The 14,914-nt window shown below is 43.7% G+C and overlaps 1 protein-coding gene across 2 annotated transcripts in view; it reads left to right on the top strand.

Annotated features, from left to right (window-relative positions):
- The window catches only part of LOC143963808 (sodium/potassium/calcium exchanger 1-like), a 143,761-nt gene that overhangs the window by 89,469 nt on the left and 39,378 nt on the right, over nt 1-14,914 (top strand). Inside the window, exon 5 of one of the 2 annotated variants that reach the window (XM_077473539.1) lies at nt 13,920-13,997. The exons of the other annotated variant lie outside the window; for it this stretch is intronic. Coding sequence (XP_077329665.1) covers nt 13,920-13,997 — 78 coding nt within the window. The remainder of the gene's footprint in view (nt 1-13,919; nt 13,998-14,914) is intronic. 2 annotated transcript variants of the gene reach the window in all.

The raw sequence follows: 14,914 nt of genomic DNA, 5'->3' as shown, positions 1-14,914 counted from the left end.
CATACTCACCCACACACACACGGAGAAAAGTCCGCTCGTTTTGAGCGCGTCTCCAGGTAGCCGGGGCCAGCGAAGGAGGCGTCGCTGGCTCCGTCACCTGGTATGGACTTAAAGAGGAATCCCTACGCCGAAAAATCAGCGTGGGGGTCCCCCCCCAGGTCCATATCAGACCCTTATCGGAGCACGCTACCCGGCCGGCCAGAAAAGGGGGTGGGGACGAACGAGCACCCCCCCTCCTGAGCCGTACCAGGCAGCGTGCCCTCAACATGGGGGGGCGCCTTGGGGAAGGGGGGCCGCGCGGCCCCCCCCAAAGCACCTTGTCTCCATGTTGATGAGGACAAGGGCCTCTTCCCGACAACCCTGGCCGTTGGTTGTCGGGGTCTGTGGGTGGGGGGCTTATCAGAATCCGTGAGCCCCCTTTAATAAGGGGGCCCCAGGATCCCAGCCCCCCACCCTATGTGAATGAGTATGGGGTACAATGTACCCCTACCCATTCACCTGTAAAAAAAAGAAAAGAAAAAAACACACAAGGGTCAAAATAGTTTATTGCACAGCTCCGGGGGTCTTCTTCCATCTTCGGGGGTCTTCTCGCCGGACTCTTCCGCTATCTTCTGCTAGCTCTTTTACTAGCGGAGGAGCCCGGCTTTCTTCCTCGCTGCCCTCTTCTTCCGACTTCGGGGGTCTTGTCCCCCTCTTCCCCCCTCCCCTTTCCCTTTATTTTCTCTATATACTGCGCGGCACTACCACATACAGAGATCCCTCTGATGCTTTGGAAGTTCTCTGCAGACCATGGCTTATGCTGTAGAATGCATAGTTACATAGTAGGTGAGGTTGAAAAAAGACACAAGTCCATCAAGTCCAACCTATTGACTGAGAAAATGTCAGGAAAGACCTACTAGAACAGCTTAACTTTATTTGGGGTTAATCAGAGGCATTTTAAATGATGGCAGGTTTGTATTAAATCCTATTTAACATGAGTTTAAATGTGATTGCTTAATTCAGAACACAGCTACCTCCCCAGTTATACAACCACGTTATTTTAATTTTTTATTTTTATCCCCCCCCCCCCCCCACCCCCTAAAAGATTTCATTTTGTACAGATTATATGTCACATTAAATGTGGAAAAAGTTCTGAAATGATTTACCTTTGTCTCATTTTTTACATCACAGAAACCTGACATTTTTTTAGGGGTGTGTAGACTTTTTTATATCCACTGTATTTTTTAACCACTTCAGCCCCCGAAAAGATTTTACTGTCGTGCGACATTGCACCCAAACAAAATTGATGTCCTTTTTTTTCCCCATAAATAGGGCTTTCTTTTGGTGGTATTTGATCATCTCTGCGATTTTTTTATTTTTATCGCTATAAACAAAAAAAAAAGCGACAATTTTGAAAAAAAAAAACAATATTTTGTACTTTTTGCTATAATAAATATCCCTATTTTTTTTTAAAAAAAGCTGTTTTTTTCCTCAGTTTAGGCCGATATGTATTCTTCTACATATTTTTGGTAATAAAAATCTCAATAAGCGTATATTGATTGGTTTGCGCAAAAGTTATAGCGTCTACAAATAGGGGATAGATTTATGGCATTTTTATTATTATTTTATTTTTTAGTAGTAATGGCGGCGATCTGCAATTTCTATTGTGACTGCGACATTATGGGGACACATCAGATGCTTTTGACACATTTTTGGGACGACTGGCAATTATACAGCTATCAGTGCTGTAAAAATTCAGTGATTACTGTATAAATGTCACTGGCAGGGAAGGGGGGGCAATCAAGGGGTTAACTGTGTTCCCAGACTGTGTGTTCTAACTGTAGGGGGAGGGGACTGACTAGAGTAAATGACAGATCGTGGTTCCTAGCTATTAGGAACTCACAATCTGTCTCTCCTCACAGAACAGAACAGGGATTTGTGAGTTTACACACACACACACACCTCCCTATTCTGCCTCTCGTGCCCGCGATTGCTCGAAACCGTCGGTCATGAGCATCGTTACCCCCCATAGTGCAGCGGTGCACCTGCTATCCCGCTTAAAGGAGCCGACGTATAGCTACGACCAGGGCCAGACTTACCATTGGGCTTGACTGGGCTCAAGCCTATGGGCCCCACCCAGTAGGGGGCCCCACGGGCCCCGCTGAGATACATAGATTAGAGTACATTCGACTACTCACGGCTCCGCTCGGGACTGCGAGAGGACCTGAGAGCCGCTGAGAGGACTCGAGAGCCACCAAAAGGACCCGAGAGCCACCGAGAGGACCCGAGAGCCGCCAAGAGGACCCGAGAGCCGCCGAGAAGACCCGAGAGCCGCCGAGAAGACCCGAGAGCCGCCGAGAAGACCCGAGAGCTGCCGAGAGGACCCGAGAGCCGCCAAGAAGACCCGAGAGCCACCGAGAGGACCCGAGAGCCACCGAGAGGACCCGAGAGCCGCCGAGAAGACCTGAGAGCCGCCGAGAAGACCTGAGAGCCGCCGAGAAGACCTGAGAGCCGCCGAGAGGACCCGAGAGCTGCCAAGAGGACCCGAGAGCCGCCAAGAGGACCCGAGAGCCGCCGAGAGGACCTGAGGGCCGCGAGAGAACTCGAGAGCCGCCGAGAAGACCCGAGAGCCGCCGAGAAGACCCGAGAGCCGCCGAGAAGACCCGAGAGCCGCCGAGAAGACCCGAGAGCCGCCGAGAGGACCCGAGAGCTGCCGAGAGGACCCGAGAGCTGCCGAGAGGACCCGAGAGCTGCCGAGATACACAGGACTCTATATCTCGGCTGCACCATTTTTGACAAGGATGCAAATGACACTGACAAGGCTGCAGATGGGTGGACAAGGCTGCAGATGGGTGGACAAGGCTGCAGATTGACACTGATAAGGCTGCATTGATGGGCATTTAAATGTAAATTTTTTCCTTAAACTTCCCTCCTAAAAGTTTTTTTCCTTAAAATTCCCTCTTAAACTTGGTGTACATGTTATACGCCGATAAATACGGTAATGTATAGAAGGTAGGGCTCGAAAGTGACTCAAGCCCAGGGGACCCCCACCATCCTAAGTCCTGCCCTGTCTACGACGGCTCGCGGGAACGCGCTGACCTGCCGCAGTATAATGACGACGGCTGGTCGGCAAGCGGTTAAGCTGTTTTCCTGGAGTTCAGCATTTACTGATGCATGCTGATGCTGCTAAATTTGGCCTGGGCATCTAGGCACGAATGACCTCTGATCATGTAAGAGTTGGCTTCTGCACCGGCGTTTACCTGACCACGGCCGCGTACAGCTATTCGCTTGTATAGGAGGCTGTGCACAGCACATGCAGCTCCCTGGGTGCCAGAAAGTGTCGGAGATTTTACTCATCAGCACAAAGGAGCTGCTAAATATCCGTGTCCATGAGGCCTTAAATATAAATGCTTCTTTATTCTATTTTACATGGCCATTCCTAGGCATAGGTGTGAGTGATGCAATAGATGCTGGCCAACTCGGTACTGTAAAAATCACCAAACAGTTCTTGAGTATTAAACATGTGAATCTATCTCTTGGCAGCAGTAAACAAAGGATACAGTCTATAAAAAAATGTTGCAAATGCAGTTAATGCATTTGCAACATATAATGCAGTTCTACATTTTCATATCATAAAGCAGATTGAGGAGAACCCCCATGGTTTTCTGACCTTGAAGTTCTACACAGGGCCCATTTATGCATCCCTTTCGTTAGATGTATTAGTGCCCAGATTAATGAGAATCTCATCAAACTTGGACAGCAGCCACTAACCCTGAGCCTGATCTATTTAATCCTGAGACATAATGATCTGAAGAATCACGTGATTTCCAGCTTCTATCCTGTTACAAGTCAGATACCCATTACTATCCCGGTGTGAACCAGTATTTTATAGCCTTGGTAGAAATATGAAGATTTAACAAAAGAATACAAGAGAAATGTACATTGGTAAAAAATAAATAAAAAAAATACAACATGCATCATAAGAACCCTATACCTTGAGCCAAAGCAGAGGGAAAGCCCTTTGCACTCATATTGCAAAAATGCGTATTTATTATATTTTTGCATTTGAGCTTGCAAATCATTGCAACTGCAATCAGTGGATGGCGGGTGCAATGCTCTGGTTGCTGTAGACCAGAGATGAGCTTAGGCATGTTTGGACACAAGTCTGAACCAGCCTGAGCTATCCAGGGCCATCTGTACCGCAGGGCAAACGGGGCAGCTGCCCAGGGCCCTTTCACTGCTTGGGACCCAAAGCAGAGCTGCCCCTTAAGCTCATGTGCTGCCAGCAAATCGGTGCTGAAAATTCCACACTGTTTGTCACAGACATACATCAACCGACATCAGCTCAGCAGCACGCTCACACAGTGCAGCAGTTCCAATGTCAAAGAGCTGGCCCCGGGTGGGCGGGGCCTTGCGCTCCACTAAAGCTCTGGCCCCGCCCCTTGCTATGCTGCCTGAAAGCAAGCGTGTGTACGTGATTGGACTCGGAGGAGCGCGGAGGCCTCAGTAGGAGGAGCCAGACTGCGGCGCAGATTCAGAGCTGAGCAGGCAAGGAAAAAAGGTAGGTCTTTTTTCTCCTCCCCTGTCTCCCACGCAGGGCCATTTTTAATATGGTTTGGGCCCTGGGCAAACATTTTTTTTGCCCCCCTACCCAATTTAATTTTGCTCTTCACCCCAACATCTCAAAACCAGACCCAAACATAGAATTATCTATAAAAAAAAACTTTGCAGACCCCCTTCACAGTAGTCCCACGGTATGTTTGGTTCCCTTTCATGTCACAGCACTCCATTACATTGCAGCCTCTTCACATCACAGTGCCCCATTACATTGCAGAGATTTTCACATTATAGTGCCCCTTTACACATCACAGTGCCCCATTACATTGCAGAGATTTTCACATTATAGTGCCCCTTTACACATCACAGTGCCCCATTACATTGCAGAGATTTTCACATTATAGTGCCCCTTTACACATCACAGCGCCCCCATTGGAAAAAAGGAGAGAGAAAGTAGAAATGGCGCTGCCCTCTAGTAAGTTAAAGTGAAGAGCGTGCTGACCAAATTCCTCTATCTAGGTATAACGTCCTTAAATTGCATTAAATTGCAAAAAGTGAAATTTATAAAAACAATTTTTTTGTATTTTAAACCAGTGATGTGTTAGACCCTCTGTCGGGTGTTGGTAGAACTGTGTTATATGTGATCCTTTAAAAATATGAGTTACCCTCGTACCCACAGTGCCCCCATTACATTAGATTCCCCTTCATGTCATAGTGCCCCTTTACACATCACAGCACCCCAATTACATTGCAGCCATTGTCACATCACACATTCACATGTAGGTGTTTTGTCGTCCCACATTTGCGCAGGCACAGCAGCCCATTCATTTCAATGGGCTGCCATGCTTTTGTTTCCTGCAGAAAAAAAGGTGCATGCAGCATTTTAAAAATGCAGTGGCCTTGAAATCCATACTGCTTTTGCACCATGCGACTTACCTGCAGTTCCTGCACAGACAAACGCACTGTGTTTTTTAAAAGTGTGGCCTAAACATCTAAACTGCGCAGTGTGGCCTGCACAAATGTGGGTCGCCAAAACACATACATGTGAATGTGTGATGTGACAATGGCTGCAATGTAATTGGGGCGCTGTGATGTGTAAAGGGGCACTATGACATGAAGTTGACTCTAAGGTAATGGGGGCGCTGTGATATGTAAAGGGGGACTATAATGTGAAAATGTCTGCAATGTAATGGGGCTGTGATGTGAGGAGGCTGCAGTGTAATGGAGTGCTGTGACATGAAAGGGAACTGAGGAGACCGCGGGACTACTGTGAAGGGGGTCTGCAAGGTTTTTTATTTTTTCTAGATAATTCTATGTGTGTGTATGGTTGTTAGATGTTGGGGTGAAGAGCAAAACTGCATTGGAGGGAGGGGGGGGCAACATTTTTTTTGCCCAGGACCCAAACCATATTAAAGATGGCCCTGGAACTATCCCTCCGGCAATCTGTAACTGTGGATGGCCAACCATAAGCGTCGGAGGCATTTCCCATCCCGCAGATGCACGTACAGTAAACACACTCAATGTATATGTGTGGCTGTGTGGGGCAGGGGATGCTTCCACTGCTTATGGTTGGCTGGAAGTGACAGCTTCCAGGCGGGATAGCTAAGGCAGGTTTGAACTCATATGTGCGCACGTCTGAGCTCATCCCTACTACAGACACTTACTCCAGCTCAGACCTGTACCAAGGTATGGACCGTCAGCTGCGGAGCTGGAGAAAGTATCTATGGATTAGGAGTGTGAAGACTTCACTGCACTTGTGCAACATTGAGAACTATGGTCCCTCTTCCCCCCACTGGGACAGATTTTTTCATTCACATTCCTCTGTGAATGAATGACGTGGCTGTCAATGGGCTGAGACTTGTCATGCGACTTTATGTGTCCAAAGTCACATGACAAGTCACACAAGTGGAAACGGAGACTCATTGCCTGTATGCAGGATAGAAAGGCACAAGGAGATATAATCCATAGTAAACTGAGAGTTATAAAAAGAAAGTTTCCAAACAAAGTAACAGGAAAACCGGCAACAATTCTTACATTTTACTAGTAAGTTAGCGATACAGCATCGTAAGGCCGCGTACACACGGGCGGATTGTCTGCCCAACTTAGTCCGCTGAACCGTGTTTCAGCGGACAATCCGCTCGTGTGTGGGCTTCAGCGGACTTTTTCAGCGGACAGTCTGACGGACTTAGTCTTTTGGAATTTCCGTAATTTTGTCCGTCCAAACTTGGTTTTGTCCGTCCAAACTTGGTTTCAGCGGACAGTCCGCTCGTGAGTAGGCAAGTTGGATGGACTAAGTATGGCGCATGCTCAGAAAGGATTTACACGGCCGAAGGTTGCATTGCAGTGTATTGGACGTCGTTTTTCTAGTCCCGTCGTACGTGCTGTATACGTCATCGCGCAAGTTTTCAGCGGACTGTCTGTTCATCGTGTGTGGTCAAGTCCGTTCATTCAAAAGTTGAACGGACTGTCTGTCGGATTGTCTGACGAACTTAGTTGGGCAGACAATCCGCCCGTGTGTACGCGGCCTTACGATCATAATGGCACAGGGGAAAGAGTCACTGGAAAACGAAGGGAATATGAACTGATTACATGCAGTGCCCTGGAAATGAATGCAGTCTCTCATTTGTTAGGGGACCAGCCACAGAGACCAAGTTCAGGGCACCAATCAGAATGCACTTTAGTGAAGTCAAACTAGTAAAAGATGATTCTGATTGTACTGGAGTGATGCACTTTGATCTAAGAACTTTGTGATCCTTTGCAAACAATATCTGTGATGTGTCTAATATGTTTATTTCCTATGGACATCAGCTCCATCTATTGGCCATAACATGGTAATTTAATGAAATACCTCAATCAGGTAAATGCCTCATTATGGCTACTAGATGGAGCTAGTGATCATAGAATATAAACATATTAGACACATCACAGATATTGTTTGCAAAGGATCACATTCTTATCTGAATGCCCAGTTTGGTAGCCATGATGGTGCCACATCCCGGTAAGTAGATACAGAAAGGAGGTTTATGGAAAGGACTTTTATAAGGCACCACTATGACAAATATATAAAAATAAAAATATAATTTTATTAAATACAATCTTAAGACACCAATAAAATACATGCAGTAAATGCAAATTTGCACAAGATGATAGGACATTCTCCATACAAGAAAAAGCTCTAGATCCCAAAAAATCGTGGGTACCCCTACGCATTTATATGCGTTTATAACATTTATCACTGTTTATAATTTTAGACAGCTGTTCACTCTGTTGCTTTTAAGAACCCCTCAGATGAAGACCTTTGAGTGGAAACACGTAGAGGTACCCACAATTTTTTGGAATCTAGAGCTTTTTCTTATATAAAGAAAGTCTTATCAGCCTGTGCAAATTTTGCATTTATTGCTGCATGTATTTAATTAATGTCTTAAGATTGTATTTAATAAAATGATATTTTTATTTTTTATATATTTGTCATAGTGGTGCTTTTCCTAATGTCACTCCCTTCAATTAACTTCCTTTCTATATGAACATATTAGACACATTACTGGGATTATGTGCATCAGCTGGCCAAATGCTCACACAGATATACGTGCGCGTACATATATATATATATATATATATACAGTGGTCTGAAAAAGTGTTTGCCCCCTTCCTCATTTCCTGTTCCTTTGCATGTTTGTCACACTTAAGTGTTTCGGAACATCAAACCAATTTAAACAATAGTCAAGGACAACACAAGTAAACACAAAATGCAATTTGTAAATGAAGGTGTTTATTATTAAAGGTGAAAAAAAATCCAAACCATCATGGCCCTGTGTGAAAAAGTGATTGCCCCCTAAACCTAATAACTGGTTGGGCCACCCTTAGCAGCAACAACTGCAACCAAGCATTTGCGATAACGTGCAATGAGGCTTTTACAGGGTCCTGGAGGAATTTTGGCCCACTCATCTTTGCAGAATTGTCCTAATTCAGTTACATTAGAGGGTTTTCGAGCATGAACGTCCTTTTTAAGGTCATACCACAACATCTCAATAGGATTCAGGTCAGGACTTTGGCTAGGCCACTCCAAAGTCTTCATTTTGTTTTTCTTCAGCCATTCGGTGGTGGACTTGCTGGTGTGTTTAGGATCATTGTCCTGCTGCAGAACCCAAGTTCGTTTCAGCTTGAGTACACGAACAAATGGTCGGACATTCTCCTTCAGGATCTCTTGTTAGACAGCAGAATTCATAGTTCCTTTTATCACGGCAAGTCTTCCAGGTCCTGAAGCAGCAAAACAGCCCCAGACCATCACACTACCACCACCATATTTTACTGTTGGTATAATGTTCTTTTTATGAAATGCAGTGTTCCTTCTACGCCAGATATACTTGGACACACACCTTCCAAAGAGTTCCACTTTTGTCTCATCGGTCCACAGAATGTTGTCCCAAAAGTCTTGGGGATCATCAAGATGTGTTGTGGAGAAATTGAGACGAGCTTTGATGTTCTTTTTGCTCAGCAGTGGTTTTCTCCTTGGAACTCTGCCATGCAGGCCATTTTTGCCCAGTCTTTTCCTGATGGTGGAGGCATGAACGCTGACCTTAACTGAGGCAAGTGAGGCCTGCAGTTCCTTGGACGTTGTTGTGGGGTCTTTTGTGACCTCTTGGATGAGTCGTCGCTGCGCTCTTGGGGTAATTTTTGGCGGCCGGCCACTCCTGGGAAGGTTCACCACTGTTCCATGTCTTCGCCATTTGTGGATAATGGCTCTCACTGTGGTTCGCTGGATTCCCAAAGCTTTGGAAATGGCTTTATAACCCTTTCCAGACTGATAGATCTCAATTAATTTCTTTCTCAATTGTTCCTGAATTTCTTTGGGTCTCGGCATGATGTGTAGCTTTTAAGGATCTTCTGGTGGACCTTACTGTGTCAAGCAGCTCCTATTTAAGTGATGCCTTGATTGTGAACAGATGTGGCAATAATCAGGCCTGGGTGTGGCTAGAGAAATTGAACTCAGGTGTGGACAACCACAGTTATAGTATGTTTTAACAAGGGGGGCAATCACTTTTTCACACAGGGCCATGATGGTTTGGATTTTTTTTCACCTTTAATAATAAACACCTTCATTTACAAATTGCATTTTGTGTTTACTTGTGTTGTCCTTGACTATTGTTTAAATTGGTTTGATGTTCCGAAACACTTAAGTGTGACAAACATGCAAAGGAACAGGAAATGAGGAAGGGGGCAAACACTTTTTCACACCACTGTATATATATATATATATATATATATTTTTTTTTTTTTTTTTTTAAATAGACCCACTGTGTTTTAATTTACACTATTAATGTCTTAAGATGGCATTTAATAAAATTATATTTCTATTTTTATATATTTGTCATCGTGGTGCCTTTCCAAAAGTCCCTTCAATAAACCTCCTTTTTGTATGAACATATTAGACACATTACTGGGATTATTTGCATCAGCTGGCCAAATGCTCACATATATATATATATATATATATATATATATATATATATATATATATATATATATCTGTGTAGCATATGGTCAGCTGATGCAAATAATCTATATCTATATCTATATATATATTTTTTTTATTAAATAAATATAAATATATATATATTTTTTTTTTTTTAAATAGACCCCACTGTGTTTTACTTTACACTATTAGTGTTTTAAGATGGTATTTAATAAAATTATATTTTTATTTTTATATATTTGTCATAGTGGTGCCTTTCCAAAAGTCCCTTCCATTAACCTTCTATCTATATATATATATATATATATATATATATATATATATATATATATATATATATATATATATATATTTATTTATATATAGACCCGGCTGCGTTTTACTGATCATGCCCTCATAATGTTAATGATCATAATGCAAAAAAAGAATTGTCACATAAATGATAATGTGTGTGGCATGAAGCCTCAATAAATGTGTTTTTATTTGTACCTGCTACCATTAAATATAACATTTAGCTTTTCTTTTATGTATATATGTTTCTTTATGCTCCTTGTTACATATATAATAAAACAAGAATCTTCGCTGAGGAATACTGCTGCTGTAAAGTTCTGGGGGCCAGTCCAGCTTTCTTTTGACTTTGCTTTTAGATTTATATTAGATTGTAACAGTTTACTGTAAAAATTGTAACATCGTTTTTTGTTCAAATTGTGGCTGATGTTTGGATGGTACATACTGGCACAATTGTAGCAAAGTTCTGTGTGTGGTGGTGTGCATGCCCAGCATTATGTTGCAAGTTGCATTCACACAATTTCTTATCTAAAGCTGTCAAGTTTACAATCTTCTTTGGCCTTTGGGGTCTATTTATAAAGAAATTTGCTGGACAGATATCACATGCATTGGCTCAGCAGTCATAAATAATCCCTGCAATGGGTTTGATTTACTAAAACTGGAGAGTGCAAAATCTGGTGCAGCTCTGCATAAAAACCAATCAGCTTCTAACTTCAGCTTGTTCAGTTAAGCTTTGACAATAAAACCTGGAAGCTGATTGGTTTCTAAGTGGAACTGCACCAGATTTTTCACTCTCCAGTTTTAGTAAATCAACCACGATCTGTCTAATGTGTGGACTTCCTATCATTGTTGGCTCCATATAGTGTCCATAATGTGTTATTTTCCTGATTTAGGTCATTCAGAAAAAAAAATACTCTATTATGGCCACTAGATGGAGCTGCCGATCATAGGAAATAAACATATTAGGCAAATTATGGGGCTTATTAATTAATGCTTGTGACATTAGTCCTGCGAAAGTCCAAGAAGGTAACACAGCTCCAGGTGATCCCAATGTAATGGATCCAAATGTGCCACCGATAGTGACAGAAAAAGAAGAAATGGCTGCACACCGGCAAAAACGATCCAACATAGATTTTATGTGACAAACTGGTATACATGACTGCCAACCAAGACAAGAAAAATGGAGAGGGACGCCTTTCACACTGCAATAATGCTTCTTCAAACCTTCAAACATTAGCCCCGCAGATTTTAAAGAGGAAGTAAACCCTTCCAAACAACTTGGACCTATAGGTAAGCCTAGATTAAGGCTTACCTGTAGGTCCAAGCAATATCTCCTAAACCTATATGGTTTAGGAGATATTTGCCCGAAAATGGGCACCGCTGCGCCGTAGACAGCGGCGCGCATGCGCACTAAATGCGGCAAATCCAAGAATGGATTTGCCAAATTTGTCGACTCCCGCGCGCATGCGCGGGAGTGACGTCATCGCGGCTTCGCCGAGTGGCAGCGGCGGAGCTGCGAGACGCGACTCCCGTGCGCATGCGCGGGAGTGACGTCATCGCGGCTTCGCCGCTGTCATTGGTCGGAGCTGCGAGATGCCACCAGCAAGATGGACGCGGCGGACTACAGGGATCAGCGGCGACTTCGCTGGCTCCTGTGTCAGGTAAGTGATACATAATGAGCTACTATGCGATGCATAGTAGTCCATTATGCTTTACCTTTGCAGGGAAAAAAAGAGGAAGTAAACCCATCAGGGTTTACTTCCTCTTTAAGAATAAACCCATAGAACCACCAGTAACTTACTGCTCCCAGCTATAATATATTCATTTATGAGCCATGTTTGCTCCCATTGAATCTGTGATCTGTAACGAGCACTATGTGTGCATTTACAAGGCAACATGGTCTGGAAACAATGGGGGTTGATTTCCTAAAACTGGAGAGTGCAAAATGTGGTGCAGCTCCGCATAGAAACCAATCAGCTTCCAGGTTTTATTGTCAAAGCTTATTTGAACAAGATGAAGTCAGAAGCTGATTGGCTACCATGCACAGTTGCACCAGATTCTGAGTGCTCCAGTTTAACTAAATCTCCCCCCAATGTTTCAAGCAACGTTGCTGTTTTCCTATTGTTGCATTAGTATTTTAACAATGATGCAGTTGATAACTATTCACGATAGTTGATAACAGGGATAAGCAATTAGCGGACCTCCAGCTGTTGCAGAACTACAAGTCCCATGAGGCACAGCAAGACTCTGACAGCCCACAAGCATGACACCCAGAGGCAGAGGCATGATGGGACTTGTAGTTTTGCAACAGCTGGAGGTCCGCTAATTGCATATCCCTGGTTTATAAGGAAATCCCCAGCTGCTTCTTATGACTACTTCTGAAAGATCCCCCCAAGCTTCCCCCGTTCCCTTTGATAAGCTACAATGTCAAAACACAGGTATTTGTACTTATTAAACTGCTTTATGGACTCAAGTCTCACCTTTCAGATCTAATGGCAAAACCGAGCACCGCTATATCTGTATGGCAGGGATCTGCAATAAGCGGACCTCCAGCTGATGCAAAACTACAAGTCCCATCATGCCTCTGCCTCTGGGTGTCATGCCTGTGGCTGTCAGAGTCTTCCTATGCCTCATGGGACTTGTAGTTCTGCAACAGCTTGAGGTCCGCTAATTGCATATCCTTGCTGTATGGACTCTCAGTAATACCAGATGTCACCAGTAGGTGGTGTTGCAAGTAAGATCTACATCAGGGGTCTCAAACTTGTGGCCCTCCAGCTGTTGTAGAACTACAAGTCCCATGATGCATTGCAAGGCTCACCGTTACAAGCATGACCCCCACAGGCAGAGGCACGATGGGACTTGTAGTTCTGCAACAGCTGGAGTGCCGCCAGTTTGAGACCCCCTGATCTACATTTTCAGATCTGGCCCTGGGAAAACCAAGGAGCTGTTGCAGGGAGGAACTTCAAAATAAGCCCCCCATTCACACGTCTGTAGGCAATTTTGAGGCTTTTTTTTTTTTTTAGTAATGAAATGCCATACAGAAACTTCTTTGGAGCTGGTTTGTGCATTTTCGTCACCATAGACTTTCGTTATGGGAGAGCCTTTAAAAATGCACCATTTTGCACATTTTGTTTTTAAGTCAGTGGGGCAAAAAACACCCGAAAAAAAAAATATTCAGATTCAGGCCTTAACCTACAGGCACCTAAATGTGAACAGGGACCATTGAAAGTATGGGATTTGGCTTGTTGAGCATTTTAGAGCTTTGAGCTACAAAATGCTCAGATGTATATGGAGGTTTAGACAGAGGATACAAAGGGGCATAAACTAAATATTTTTTTTTTTTTTTGCAATTTTAAAAAATAGAATTGGGAATTTGTTTTACTTTGTATAACTACCTGTTAGCCACAATTAATATTACACCAATTGAATTTTTCCTTTTAGTCTCCTTTGCATACCCCCCCCCCCCCCCCCACACCTGCAGACAGTGTACTCTATATATATATATATATATATATGGATGGAATGAATGAACATGTGTATGTGACCTATAGATGTTTTTAGAGCTTTGTTATATATTTTTGTACAGTAGGAGTGAACAGTAAGTTCATTTTCTCCTTTACAGCAAAGTTTAAGGACAAGGCTGAAATCATGAACAACATGGCCAAGGCCAAGGTAGAGGCAAAAGGACTGAAACTCAAAGGTGAGAAAAGGAGGCTTTCATGTGGTTCTTTATTTTTATTTTTATTTTATTTTTTGACGTTACACATACTGAACATATCTGGGTCACCAGCGAAATGACAGTAGCTTAATAGGGCTTCATTTGGAAAACACCACTAGAGACCCCCCAAAACTTTAAAGCAGCAGTATTGGAGGATTCCACCGGTCTTTTCTCCTGGTCCACTGATTTCCATGGAGGAGAGGTAGTATTCTATGAACTTTGCCCAGGGCAAAGTGATTATCTAGAAGATGGAGCAAGTATTGGAATATTAGAATGGTTACAGCAGTTTTGGAAGATTCCACCAGTCTGTCCTCCTGGTCCATTTGTTCCTATGTAGGAGAGATAGTCTTATATGAGCCATTTTCTGGCCAACTCGATGGTCTTTATAGTAAAAGTATTAACAGAAGGTGGAGCAAGTCTTGGAACACTGGAATGGTTTACAACAGTGACGCCAACCTGGTTGTTCCCATGGAGGAAAAATAGTCTTCTACGAGCTGTGCCCAGGGCAAAGTGATGGTCTATATCAGTGGCCCTTTGCATGCCTTTATCTGGCCCTTGAGAATTCCTCCCACAAATATGAAGTGCTATTCCTCCCACTGATTCCGACAGTGGAGCACTATTATTTCCACTGATATCAACGATGGGGCACTATTCCTATGGGGTACTATTCCTTCCACTTAAACCAATGATGGGGCACTATTCCTCCCTCTGACACCAGCAATGGGGCACTATTCCTTCCACTGATATCAACGATGGGGCACTACTCCTTCCACTGACACCAATGATGGGGCACTATTCCTCCCACTGACACCAATGATGGGGCACTATTCCTTCCACTGACATCAACGATGGGGCACTATTCCTTCCACTGACACCAATGAAAGGGCACTATTCCGTCC

This window comes from Lithobates pipiens, unplaced genomic scaffold, assembly GCF_037356315.1.
Source record: "Lithobates pipiens isolate NorthernLeopardFrog02 unplaced genomic scaffold, aLitPip1_a1.2 Scaffold_8, whole genome shotgun sequence".
Classification (NCBI taxonomy): domain Eukaryota; kingdom Metazoa; phylum Chordata; class Amphibia; order Anura; family Ranidae; genus Lithobates; species Lithobates pipiens.
The sequence above is the reverse complement of the archived record's forward strand: the minus strand, read 5'-3'. Positions and strand labels throughout refer to the sequence as shown.